The sequence below is a fragment of the Rhinoraja longicauda genome, chromosome 27 (genome assembly GCF_053455715.1).
Source record: "Rhinoraja longicauda isolate Sanriku21f chromosome 27, sRhiLon1.1, whole genome shotgun sequence".
NCBI lineage: Eukaryota > Metazoa > Chordata > Chondrichthyes > Rajiformes > Arhynchobatidae > Rhinoraja > Rhinoraja longicauda.
This window is the reverse complement of record NC_135979.1, coordinates 11,140,530-11,154,428: the sequence shown is the minus strand read 5'-3', so window position 1 is coordinate 11,154,428 and position 13,899 is coordinate 11,140,530. Positions and strand designations below refer to the sequence as shown.

Sequence of the window (13,899 nt, the reverse complement as noted above, 5' to 3'; positions counted from 1 at the left end):
TGAAGAAATCTTGGCAAGTTGCTGCAAGGCTGCTTGTTAATGGCACTCACTGCAGAATTATTTCCTGTGAGAGGAAGGGTCACTTAAATTGCTGAGAAGCTGTCTATTACTCTGGATGATATCAACCTATTTGGTGTGGTTTGAACTGAATTCATCGTGGAATGCAGGTTAATCCATCAAAACCCAGCCTGATATCTTTTAAAGGGTGTAAAGACTTTAGAGAATCAAGAGTTGAGTCACTCCCCACTGATTACACAGCTGTGACCAAGTTATGTCACTCATTAAAGGTGCTGCCCAAGGAGGTTTAATATCCAGCTTTAATGCAGATAATGCCAATGGTGTATCTGGTAGAGGTGTTGTCTCACACCTTCAGAGACTTCTGGTGTAGATTGTGTGGAGTTTACATGTTCTCCGTGTGACTGCATGGGTTTCTTCCAAAACTTTTTCCAAAGGTTTAGCACACTTGTGCCATAAAAATTGCCTGGCATATTTATACCATTTAAAGAGGCCTCGGACACTGTCCCAAGAAATCCATGCAGTGATGGCCTAGAACTGGGATGCCTTAAATAAACCACAACCATATTTCTTCTGTATACTCGTTGTCACCTATCCCACTGCCAACAATGGCCCATTTATGTGTGCCCCACATTTGCCTGATTAGCATTGTTTTTTGCATATCTTCCATTCATTGCTCCTAAGTACCATCTATATCTCTCATTCCCCTTTCCCCAGACTCAGTCTGAAGAAGGGTCTTGACCCGAAACATCACCTATTCCTTTTCTACAGAGATGCTGCCTGACCCGCTGAATTACTCCAGACTTTTGTGTCTGTCTTCGGTTTAAACCAGTCTCTGCAGTTCCTCCCTACACACATTTCTTTTGGGCTATGTGCAACTCCAACAAATGGAGATTTTTCACTTTGGTTCTCAAAGGTCTATTTGAAGCCAATGTGGTAAATCTGATTGGAATTTCAGGAGTGTAACTGCATCTCAACAGATCCTGGATATAAATGAGTTTATGAAAGGCCTGTTTTTGACATTAAGTTCAGAGAACAAAGGCCTTAATTAAATTAGCATTGGGAGTCTAAGGGTCAGAAACTCTATGACTCACGTAAGGGTTACATCCCACGGACCCTTGCCTGACTCAGATGTTACGTAAGTCATTGAGCCATACAGTGTGAAAACAGGCCCTTCGGCCCAAATTGCCCAAACTGACCAACATACCCCATCTGCACTAGTCCCACCTGCTTGTGCTACTGGAAATGAAAATGCTACTGCTATTTACTAGTTTACTATTCGATGCAGAGGCCATGTGGGAACTGATTCGGAGACCAGGTTCGAGCTCTAACACAGAGACTACGGGGGAACTTTGGCTTGGAGACCACGGGGGCATCCGTGGGCTTAAAGAATGCTTATGTAAGTGCAAGTTTACATAAGTCACCTGTTACGTGAGTCGGGGAGTGCTGGAATGTGAATGGAGAGATTCTGAGTGTGTTAAGCGAAGCAAGAAATGTGCTGAGGGAGACCTATATTATGAGATTTGTTCCTCTGCAGGGAAGGAGATGAGGTAAAGTTAACATCACAGCACGGTCAGACTGGGAACCAACAGAATGATAGACAGACGGTGAGAAGCCTGAAAAGGTGTAACTTTATGGTATTTTATATTAATACAGCCGACAAGCTTGGCTGGCACTGAGGAAATCAGAAGCAGGTTTACATACAATTTATGCAAAATTCACTTTCATTACACAGCAAGTGGCCACTTTGACAAAATAAAGAAATCATGCAAAATATACAAGGCAGTCGGCACAGCCTGGGTGCAAGGTTCTGTGATCCAAACAGGGAATATACAACAAGTAATACTTGCAATCAATGCAGCTGCTACACCATGGAAAGCAAGTAAATGTTTCATCCCCGGCTCCAATCTCCATCTCAGCTCCCCCAGTCCACATGCTAGCAAACACTCCTTATTTACTGGTTTACAAGAAACATAATTACCTTGTTGAGGAATGTGAATGGAGGGACAGTATCAGGATTGCCGGAGAATCTTTATGGATGATGTGAGGGTGTGACCTAGAACATCACAGGAGGGGGCAGAGCCTAAGACATGTTCCACAAGGGTTCCCAGGTATCTGGCTCCAATCTCACATTGACAGACCAGGGAATGGTCTCTTTGGTTTGAAAGTCATGAACGAAAGCTGGAGGAGAAACGTTTGAAGGCATTGAGTCATGGTGAGGTAACCCCAATAATAAATGCCTTCAGGAACACGAGACACAAAAACTGGACTTAGCCATTCTGTCTCTCTGCTACTTATTTAGTTCATGGCTGATCTTCCAACTTAGTGTCTCTGACCTGCACTAACCACATACCAATTAAGTTATTCTACTTCCAACCCTCCATTCCCAACATTTGTCAGAGAAGGTTTTCACCCTGTTGGCCTGTGCCATGTGGTTATTGCAGCTTGCAATGCCACTGCTCAAGCTGATTCCTTTGATGGGCCTATCTCACGTGTTTCACTCTATTAGAAGATAGCAAAGAATTAAAATTCGTTAATTGTGTCACAAAGTGTTGACAAAGGGTGTAAAGGAGGCACAGAACTGTCCTGCTGAAATTATTAAATATTTTATTCCCATATTCGGTTTTGTAACTGAATGCACGGAACCACATCAACACACAGAGTTTAAAGGGTTAATTGACCATTATTCTGTACATAGCTACACCTGGTTGCTTCAACCTTACGGCTCACCACTTGGAGACCACCCTGGTCCCTGACCCACCGACCACCTTCATCCATGTCCCAACAAAGCTTCAACAAGACCATCCTAATCCATAACCCAATCCCACAGCCGAATGTTCTCAAGACCATCCCAGCCAACAACCTCAGACCACAGTGACCCTATTCTATTTTGGTCATCTCCCTCAGTTCTATGGATCTCTATCTTCTTTCATCTTTACCCTCTCACCTCTGTCTAATTTTGATCCGTCCACTATTTGAGGCCATTTTCACTAATATCCTTCATGACTCTCTCAACTCATAGATCACCTAGTCTGACATGCGACTTTCTGTCACCTGCTGCAAATTATTTTTGATAATCCTTCCTTGAAGCACCATGGAATGTTCAATCCTCTAAATAAATAGGATTTATCCCTGATGACACCCCAATCTCCATTCCCAACCCTGCTTTCAAACTGGCTTAAAATAATGGGAATAATTTTCATAAGTTCATAAGTTATAGGAGTAGAATTAGGTCATTCAGCCCATTGAGTCTACTCCACCATTCAATCATGGCTGATCTATCTTCCTCCCTCAACTCCATTCTCCTGCCTTCTCCCTCAGTGGAACTGCAGGACGATGGCATCGGTTTTCAAAGTTCCTGTCTATTGGTTGCTCAAGACTTGTCATAAGTTTGACACCTTCGTTAGAACTGTTAGTTTTATCAACCATGTTCGCAAATTAAACATGGGACCTCTTCAAATGTCGCAGTAAGGATTAGAAGCTAAAAGTTTGGAACCTTGGATACAAGGAGCCCAAGTAGAAATGACTGAGGAAGTTCTTGCCTGTTGGCCGTGTGGTGGAAGGAGTCGGGGTGGGGATGGGGGGCGTATTTTATCTGCCTAAAATCGATTCTAAAGACATCATGGTATGGAGTGTTGGAAACAGCAGCCTGGGATCACTTCATATATGTGTAACATTGCTGGGTCGCACCAGTGATGGTTTCCCTCTCGAGGGGCGGAGAAAGGATAGGAACAAACAAGTTCAAGTTAAATCTACTAGCATCTCAAACAGCACCTTCCGAGTTTTATTCACACAGCCCCGTTATCTTAAGCCACCATCTTTATCTAATGGAACGCTGGCTCGTTAATGTTGTTCTTGCTACTCATCCCTCAGTTGGTGTCTGTCTGCAAGAGCCATCGGAACCTGCCTGTCTGCCTAATTGTTTTTTTGCATACTTTTATTTTTCAGTTCCGCCAACTTGCTGGTTACAAAGTTCCACTTGAAGCTGGGGTCGGTGGGCTCCTCCAGGCTGGTGTACTGGCCAGAGCCGCACGAGTTATCCGTGTCGCAGGCCTCGCTGGATGTGCCACCGGCAGCCTCTCCCTCCCCGGAGCCCTCGTTTGTAGCCTTTCTGGGCTCAGACACCTGGTTCCACCTGGTGGCAAAGACATCCCAGAAGCCGGTCGCCTTCTTCTCGGGCTCCGGCCCCTTCGGCGCCGGTTCTGAAAGGACACTGGAGACGAGAGAGAGGAAAGCACAGAGTTATCAGATCTGCCGTCTCCTGCTGTCAAACGCTAGTCTCCCTAACTCTGCCGCCAGAATCTAAATGTAGCAGCCAAAAGTAATTGTGGGTTAATTTAATTTTAGCTTTAGTTGTAGAGATACAGTGTGGCAATGGGCCCTTCGGCCCGTTTTATATTTTATATTTCAATTAAGTTACCTCTCGTTTATCTAAACTCTGGAGAGAAAGGTCCAGCCTAGCCTACTCAATCTCTCCTGAGGGACCAGTCTGGTGAATATTTGCTGTACTTTCTTTAAAGCAATATATCTTTTACTTTGTAAGGAAACTGTACGTCCAGGCATGGTCTTGCTCTGTAATTACCCTGGTGCTCAAATCCTCTTACAATAAAGAGCATTTGCCTTCCTAACACACTGCTGCAGCTGTTTGTTAGCGTTCAGTTACATGTGTCTCAGATTCCTTTGCACATCAACATTAGGCAATCACTCAGCATTCTGTCTTTTTCACTGTTAAAGTGGATAACCTATTTTTGCACATTTAACTAAATTTGCTTTATTGTTTGCCACTTTTAAAACTTGAAGAATATTTCCTTGAAGATTTTTTATTTGCTTTCCCATCAGTGCGGCCGGCACAGCTGGTGGAGCTGCTGGCTTACAGCGCCAGAGACCCGGGTTCGATCCTGACCTCGGGTGCTGTCTGTGTTGAATTTGGACGTTCTCCCTGTGACTACGTGGGAGAGTTCCAGTTTCCTCTCACATCCCAAAGACAAGTGGGTTTATAGGTTAATTGGCTTCTGAAAATTGCCCCGAGTGTTAAGATAATTAGTGTGGATGGTCAGAGTGGACTAATTGGGACGAAGGGCCTGTTTCCATGCTGTATATCTCAATTTAATTTAACTATGACTAGGATTTGCATTCTATTTTCCATCAACAGTAAATATGAAGATATTACATTTGGTCCTCTGAGCCAAACCATCACTCTGCATTGTGAGTCATTGGGGAGTACTGATCCCTTTGGTACCCATTAGTCCCCACCCAATATAATACTCCTAATCCCATGTGCTGTAACCTTGTTAGCCAACCTGCATAGGACCTTAGGAAAAGTTTTCTGCAATGCAAATGCATGTTCACTCATTTCCCCCCATCTACACCACCAGACACAACTTCAAAGAACTCCAGGAGATTGTCAAAGATGATTTTCCTTTCATGCTGACCCTCCTCAATCAAAATATTACCTCCTAATTGTCTCAATAGCATTTTCTTTCTAATAGATTCCTTATTTTTCCCTCCAGTAATATCAGGTCAACAGGACTATTGTCCCCTGCTTTCTCACTTCCTTCTTTCTTAGATAGTGGCATTACATTTTCTTCCCATCAGTCTGCAGTAACCAATTGAGAATCTAGAAATTTAGAAATGATTCTTTCCTGCTCTCCAGAGATGCTGCCTGACCCGCTGAGTTACTCCAGCATTTTGTGTCTACCTTCGATTTAAACCAGCATCTGCAGTTTTTTTCCTACACTTCTACCTCCAATGCATTCATCTGTTTTCAGGTTCATTAACTTCTCTAGTTTAAAAAAAAACTAATATTAATTTCCTTTATTTCCAATTTTTTAATCTTTTGCCATACCTGATATATTCATGTATGGTATGATTTGCCTGGATGGCACGCAAATAAGCCAATGTTTCTCTGTATTGTTACACGTAACAGTAATAAACTGATAATGATACCAACTGCTCTGAACGTTCTTGAGGTAGAGTCGTACAGCGAGGAAACAGGCCCTTCAGCCCAACCTCCCCATGCCAACTAACATGTCCCATCTACACTAGTCCCACCTGCCTGCTTTGGACCCATATCAATCAAAACATATCCTATCCATGTACCTGCTCAAATGTTTTTTAAACATTGTGATAATACCTGTCTCACCTCCATCTTCTGGCAGCTACCAACTACCCTTTTGGGAATAAAGTTGCTTCTCAGGTTCCTATTAAATCTTCTGCCCTCTCACCTGTGGTTCTTGATTCCCCTACACTGGGTAAAAGTGTGCATTTACCCTGTATATTCCTCTCAATGATGTTGTTCTGAGAGTTTTTTGTGTCTCCTTGAAAATATCTTAAGCATATTACAATTTCTAGCAATTCTAGAGGCTTTTTCCTTAGTTTTAATATTATCATTAATTTCTTAATCATCATTTGCACCACTTTTCCTATGTATCACAAAATGCTAACTCAGCGGGTCAGGCAACATCTCAGGAGAGAAGGAATGGGTGACGTTTCGGGTCAAGACCCTTCTTCAGACTTTTTCTATTGTGATTTTGTTTAAAGAAATATTATTTGTTGCAAATTATATATTATATTTCTTTAAATGCCATCCATTGTCCATGCCTTTTAATGATGGTTCCTAATCTACATCAGACCCTTCCCACCTTCCATTGGTTACATCCATTTATGGATATAAACATATATTGTTTATGATTAAACAACTTCACTTTTGAACGGTGCAGAAATCTGTCATGTCGTGATTACAGTTTACAAGGGGACCCTTACCCCTTACAACAATCTTACAACGATATTATTAGTCTTTTTGCTCAGTATTACATCAAAAATAGCCTGTTCCTAAATTGGTCCCTGAGACATGGGAAAAGGTTGAAAAGGTGGAAAATCATGTGATTGTACCTCTGGCAAGAAGTCGACTCAGATTGGCAACCAGAGAATAGAATATTTATTTGGGGAACTTGAGTCTAAATTCTTCTCCTGGTTATTAGATGAGATCACTTTCATTTTGACATATTTTTAATTAACTAATTTCATTAATAACCAATTTCTATCACAGTCTTTTGCACGGTTTGCTATTTTTGGAAAGTTATTAGTGCAGAGATTTAAATAATATATAACTTCTAAAATGAGTTTTGACGTGAGCATTGGTCCAGGCAAAGCTCTGCTAAGAACCAGGACTAACCAGCCCATGTTTCACCTGAGAACACAGATCTGTGTTGAAAAGACATTCCCATTTCAGGAACATCACATTTGCAGTAGTCCAGTGAACATCTCGTGATTCATACGGCTGGAGCCACTGATGGACGGTCGGAAGACATTGCTGCTATTCCATCTCAGATCAGCAATTGGAGCTAACCTTGAATAGAACCTGCCACTGTCCTGCAGGTTAACTTTATCCAACTTCTTGGTTAGCTGTGGATACATTGCAAATGAGCAATACTTGATGAAATGGAGGTGACTCTTTGATTTCACTGTGAACTGGGAAATGACACAGGTTGTAATGTAACAACACCACATCGTTAAAGACAGATTGAGGTTTTAGTGTAACGTTTAAACAAATCTAGTTTTAAATTGTAAAATGGTGATAGGAAGGGTGGTCATTAGGAAATATTGATGGAGATTGATAATGTAAAATTCACACACTTGTAACAGAAGTCTTATGGCTGAACCATAAGACGTCTGTTACAACAGTGTGTGAATTTCTGGTGTTAACAATGATGAGGAGGTATCTATACCTGTTAACAATGATGAGGAGTTATCACAGAGGATAGGCTTAAATATGAGAGCTCGAGGGCAAAATTAAGGGCTTCAAATTCTGGATTAACATGTAGTCTGTTGACAAGAGGGAGGTTTGTACTCACTGTTCAACTGGAGCGGTGTTCTCAGCCTGGAGTAACTTGTGTTCATCATCCTTGTTGAAGAGTGAGGACATACATTTCCAACCCTTTGCACTGGCTCCTTGTACCTTGAAACAGATAAAGTCCATCACTGGGTCTTTTCAAGCCTGCCTGGCAGCACAACGGTAGATAATGAACTGGCCTGACCCAAATTCCATCTCCTTTAATTGAAACATCAGTGGGGACAAGTGGCCTCCTCCTGCACCTATTTTCTATTTTCCTATGTTACGGATGTGCTGAGCCAGCAGATCAGAGTGGTATCAGAAAATGTTTTAGTTTGGAGATATGAGCATGGAGGAAGATGAAATGAGAAGGTGGAGATAGGAATCCAAAGAAATTGATTTCAACGTTCCCATCGTTTACTTGGCTCACACAAGACTAGATGTTGACAATCACTCTGACAACACAGACGATGGAGCAGTTGTGTCAGATAGAGTGTAGTGTTGTCAGAACACATGTGGAACCTGATGTATTTTCTTGCATGTTGCCAAGGGGGGTGCATATATGTGAGCCAAAGGATCGATTCTTGGGGTCCTCATCTGGGCCCAGGAAAAGAAACATTCCAGGAGATTTTCTGGCAACACTTCGAGAGAAAGCAATAGACTGGAGACAGTCCTATCTGTTAGACAATGAGGAAGGGAAGGACAAAGAATTTGCAAGGATGGTCACTTCTCCTGCTGATTGTTCATCTCTTCCACTTATCATATCATATATATACAGCCGGAAACAGGCCCTTTCGGCCCACCAAGTCCGTGCCGCCCAGCGATCCCCGTACATTAACACTATCCTACACCCACTAGGGACAATTTTTTACATTTACCCAGCCAATTAACCTACATACCTGTACGTCTTTGGAGTGTGGGAGGAAACCGAAGATCTCGGAGAAAACCCACGCAGGTCACGGGGAGAACGTACAAACTCCTTACAGTGCAGCACCCGTAGTCAGGATCGAACCTGAGTCTCCGGCGCTGCATTTGCTGTAAAGCAGCAACTCTACCGCTGCGCTACCGTGCCGCCCGCCACTTACTGACCATGGACATCAGGTAACAAGTTGATCTTGTCAACATTAAGGTTTTAACTGCTGTAGACCAAAATATGACTGCTGTAAATGAGAATGGGGATGTCTAAAGACCGAAGAAGGGAGGAGGCCATAATACGTATTCAGGAGAGAGTTAGATATAGCTTTTAGGGCTAATGGAAATCAGATATGGGGTGAAAGCAGGAACGGGGTACTGATTTTGGATGATCAGCCATCAGCCAATGGCGGTGCTGGCTCGAAGGGCCAAACGGCCTACTCCTGCACCTACTTTCTATGTCTCTATAATATAGATTAGTCTTTCACTTCAGGAGCCTCTGTTGGCTTGAATGCAATGAAAGACCCGTCTGCCAGCTGGTTGTAAGGTTTGTTGAATTTAGTTTAGCGTAGTTTATTATTATCGCGTGTATCGAGGTACAGTGAAAAGCATTTTTGTTGCATGCTATCCAGCCAGCGGAAAGACTGTACGTGATTTACATGACTATACGTATACTGTTCCCTCAAGTACTGAGTGAATGTGGAGCACAGGCAGCATCACTCAATGAGGCATCAGGTTTACATTCCTCAAACAATATTTTAAAGGCAATCGGATCTGAAATGGAATAAAGGGAAAGTTATGTGATTGGAATTCAATCCTCTGGCTTTGAGGAAAGTTGATGAAGAATTGGCATAACTAATTAACACTGCAGGTGCTCCTCAACTTATGATGGGGGTTACATTCCGAGAAACCATTGCAAACCGAAAATATCGTACATCGAAATGTATTTAATGCACGCGATCACGTGGCCGGAAGCGAGCTGCGGCTCGCTACGGGTCGCTGCCATTTGCACCATCGCAAAGTCGAAATATTGCAAGTGGAAGCATCGTTAGTTGGGGAGCATCTGTATCGAGCAGGGACAGCCTGATGGGGCAGTGTAGAGAAGGAACCTGTGCCGAACCACACTGGGAATAGTTGATCGTACAGCACTGAAGATGAATACAGTGTCGGGCCTATACGTGGTGCAGAATTGGATGGCTGGTTTCACTCAATGCCGTGTCTCAACAGGTTGCGAAGACTGGGGAAAGGTAGAACCCCATCCAAACCCTGTACCCAGCAGAGGGACGATGTCCATGTAGACCTTATTACAGGAAGTAACAGGAAAAAGTGCCTGTTAATACACCCATCTTGGGAGAGCTGGAGTCCACGGATACCTATCACCCAGGTACAAACGGGACACGCATCTCAGGGAGAGATAGTGACCGTACCCAGACTCTGAAGGGAGTTGGTGTCTTTGAAGCTCTGCACCACAGGGAGAGGAGGTGACCCGTGTTCACATGTATCAATGGACAGGAGATGGTGCCTGTGGTGGACCATATTGTGGAAAGAATCAGAGAGATGATGCCCATGGAGATCCATTCACACGGAGTCTACGCCTCAATCTGGTGGCTGTCGGCGCCTCAGAGTGTTGGTTCTTCAGGACATCTGTTGCCAAGGAAATGACTGCCCAGAGCAAGCTCTTCTTGGTAGCGGGGGCTGGAATTTATTTTGATATTTACTTTGCAAATAAGGTAGAAGCTCCAAGACAAGGCAGACAAAGTCTAAATGGAGCCGTTCAAATTTGGAGGACGGAGAACTTGCAATTTTGTCTTGTTTTGTATTATATTGAAATAGAAGTCTGAGCCCCTCAGACCTACTTCCTCAAATTGAGATGTGGAACTCTTAAATATTTCAGTGAAACCTAATGGGTATTGTGAGGGATTATATCCAATGAATAATTCAGAGCCTATCTTCTTTCTTCTATCGAAACACGAATATGTCAGGGTGAGCAATCAGTTACAGGGTCTTGAAAGAGTTACTGAGTTCCTAGTGTATGCCGACCATTCCTCTCCCCGAGATCCCTCTCCTATCTGCTCACTTTGACCGACCCTCAATCTTCTGCCCATTCTGTGGCCTCTCATACCTTTGCCCACATTGATATCCCCTCACAACGGTGCTTACTCTGAGCTCTCTCACACGAATAAACACCAAGCAGTCACATCTGCACATCCATGTAATGACAATTTGATAAATTGCTGTAAAAGGATGAATATGGTTTTCGGCATTAATTGAATTCGGATTCCTTCTTTGATAGTTTGCTTAGGTCACTTTAAATAACACTTAACACTAACATAATCTCGAGCAAACAAATCTTTAACTCATTGAGAAGGCTCTTTGATTCTATCTCTAATATTATCAAGTTTCTCTCTCTCAGAGAGACATTTGGAGGAGTTTTCGAGGTGTGTTGGCAGAGGTTATGGGGACACACAAACTTTGTAACTTAATGTTAGCAACAGCTCTTTGTATGTGAAGTTGGTCAAGTGTGTCTATAGAGGGAAAATATTAATCACAGCTCAACCAAGCAGGGGAAATGGAGTAAGTACAGAGAGATGAATACCATGAATAGCGATTGTACTACAATCTAAGGAGGTGAATTACATTTGTAACTACCTAACACCGATCCTGTTGTGATCAATCCAACTCTAATGTGCAGTCCAGCTGGTCTTTGTGATCAGACATTGATTCTCCCAGGAACATTTCCCATCATAATATCTCCTCTTTCCCTCGTAGATTTACTTTCCAGTTTGCTGAACTTGCAATGCCCAGAGTTTACCAGCCCAGTGAAGTGATTGTCTGATGGATTAAAAATAAACTATTTCTACCTTTTTTGCCAACAATGAGACGGGACTGGACCCCTCCTCTGCTGTCATGTCCATCGCCGTGTCATTGTTCTGAAAGACATGGAGTTTGACAGGTTAGATATCGAAACCGAGAGCACAATTCCGTAACTCTTCCGACCTCCCAGCATTAAACACTGGCTCGCAGTTTGCAGACTTTTAATCATGTATCCAACATTTTCTAGCTTCGGTGAAACCTTAATCTACCTGGAAACGACGTTGCAAACATAATGCATCATGAGGAAAATGCACAGAAATTCTTAAAAATAAAAGGGAAATGCTGCAAATGCCTTTGAAGAACTTACAGAAGTCACAGTACATACCTGCTCCTTGATTTCTTCCTCTTCTTCAGCCGTAAAACTTTTCAGCACTTTGCTCTTGTAAATTTTCCAAAATCCCTGACTCATTATTTTGGAGCTGTGATCTTTGCTTAGGAGAAAGCTTGAGCTGTAAAGTCAGGCGCCCATTAATATGGTGAATCTAGAACTGTGCCTAGTTATCAATACTTCAGGGTCCTAGACCTTGCATACGCGGCTGTGGAGATGAGGACAATTACCCTTCCGAACCTGCCTCTTGTTTCCAGTGCTGCTTCGATGCAGATTGAACTGAGCGCTGCAGATTTGCATTAAAATTTCAGTGTGATGGAGAAGCATCTGTGACCTGAAACTGTCTCACCATCGTCTGTCGAATCATAGGTAACACAAGATCATATTTCTTCCAAGCCGAGATGACTGGGGACACTAAGCCTACATCTGCAGACTGCATTCAAGTATTGAATTAGAAGTTAGGGAGCTGTGAAATGTTGAAACTTTGCACTTTCCTGACATTTTCAGGTGAATTTTCTATGATTGCTAGGCAGTGGAATAAAAGAGCACCTTCCAACATTGGTACTTTACGATTAATTTTTAGGAAATGATCACAATGACATCTAGTGAACAGCTCTTCACGAGATCCCTTGTAGGTTTATATCGAAGTGGCACAGGGGTGGCACAGTGTTAGAGTTGATGCCTTACTGCCCCTCAGACCTGGGTTCAATCCTGAATATACGTGCTGTCTGTATGGAGTTTGCACGTACTCTCTGTGACTGCATGGATTTCTTCCGGATGCTCCGGTTTCCTCCCACATCCCAAAGACGTGCATGTTTGTAGGTTAATTGGCTTCTGTTGACCCTAGTGTGTAGGATAGAACTAGTATATGGGTGATTGCAGACCTGGAGGGCTGAAGGGCCTGTTTCCATGCTGTATCTCTAAACTAAACTAAACCAGTAAGCTTTTGCTTTCCAAATACATAGTTCAGATCCAATGTAGGTCAAGAGTGTTTATCATATGCACCAAATATGAACTAGAAACATGAACCGCTTACTTGCTGCAGCTTTACCGGCACATTTAACACAACAAAACAAAGACAATAAATTATCAGTCATTCTAAGTAAATTACATCATGATAGTGCAAAACCCAAAGAACATACAGCGACTATAGTAGTTCATAGTCTGTAGTAGTTCAGTGCTGAGGTGGGGTTGTGCAGGGTGGTTTAAGAACCTGATGTGAGTTGGGAGGAAGCTGTTCTTGAATCTGCTGGTAACCTGTTGGGATCCTCGGCAGTGGCAGCGCGAGACTCGGCGATAGAGGGAGCCAAGGCGGCAACGGGAGTCTCAGTGGCGGTGGGGCCTCGTGGTCGATGAGCATGAGGGGGGAGGGGAAGACAATGGGGACCAGGCGAGGGGGGACCACAGTGAGGGATGGTGGGAGAACAAAGGGAGACCCGTGTGGGGGATGGGGGGGGGGCACTAGTTTAGAATCCTCTGCTCAGGGGATAAGTCTGTGTTTGTTCCGGTGAAGGCGATGTGCACGTGGCAGCCAGCCAACAGTCGCTTGTCTTTTTCTTTTTGTTTTCGCTTTTAATTTCAAGTTTTTGTGTACCTTGTTTGTGTGTTGTGGCTGCCGGAAGACCAATTTCCCTCCGGGGATGAATAAAGTTTTATCGTATCATATCGATTCCATGAGAAATCAATACCCCCCCCCACCCCTCCCCTCCCAATCATACACACTCATCCTGGGTTTCTTTGATCTTGACCAATTGTTTTCACCTGATTTCGAATGAGGTAGAGTAGTTACCTTACATGGCTTGCAGCGCCAGAGACCCGGGTTCGATCTTGACTACGGGTGCTGTCTGTATGGAGTTTGTACGTTCTCCCCATGACCACATGGGTTTTCACCGATATCTTCGGTTTCCTCCCACACTCCCAAGACGTACAGGTATGTAGG

At 43.3% G+C, this 13,899-nt stretch overlaps 1 protein-coding gene across 1 annotated transcript; it reads right to left on the bottom strand.

Annotated features, from left to right (window-relative positions):
• Window positions 1–3,930: 3,930 nt before the first annotated feature.
• On the bottom strand, window positions 3,931–12,041 carry LOC144606875 (uncharacterized protein C1orf232). Its single transcript, XM_078423326.1, has 4 exons — window positions 11,958–12,041; window positions 11,620–11,688; window positions 7,869–7,972; window positions 3,931–4,228 (listed from the first exon to the last, which is right to left on the bottom strand). The coding sequence occupies exons 1-4, from the start codon at window positions 12,039–12,041 to the stop codon at window positions 3,931–3,933; spliced, it is 555 nt and encodes a 184-aa protein (XP_078279452.1).
• Between the last annotated feature and the right edge of the window lie 1,858 nt (window positions 12,042–13,899).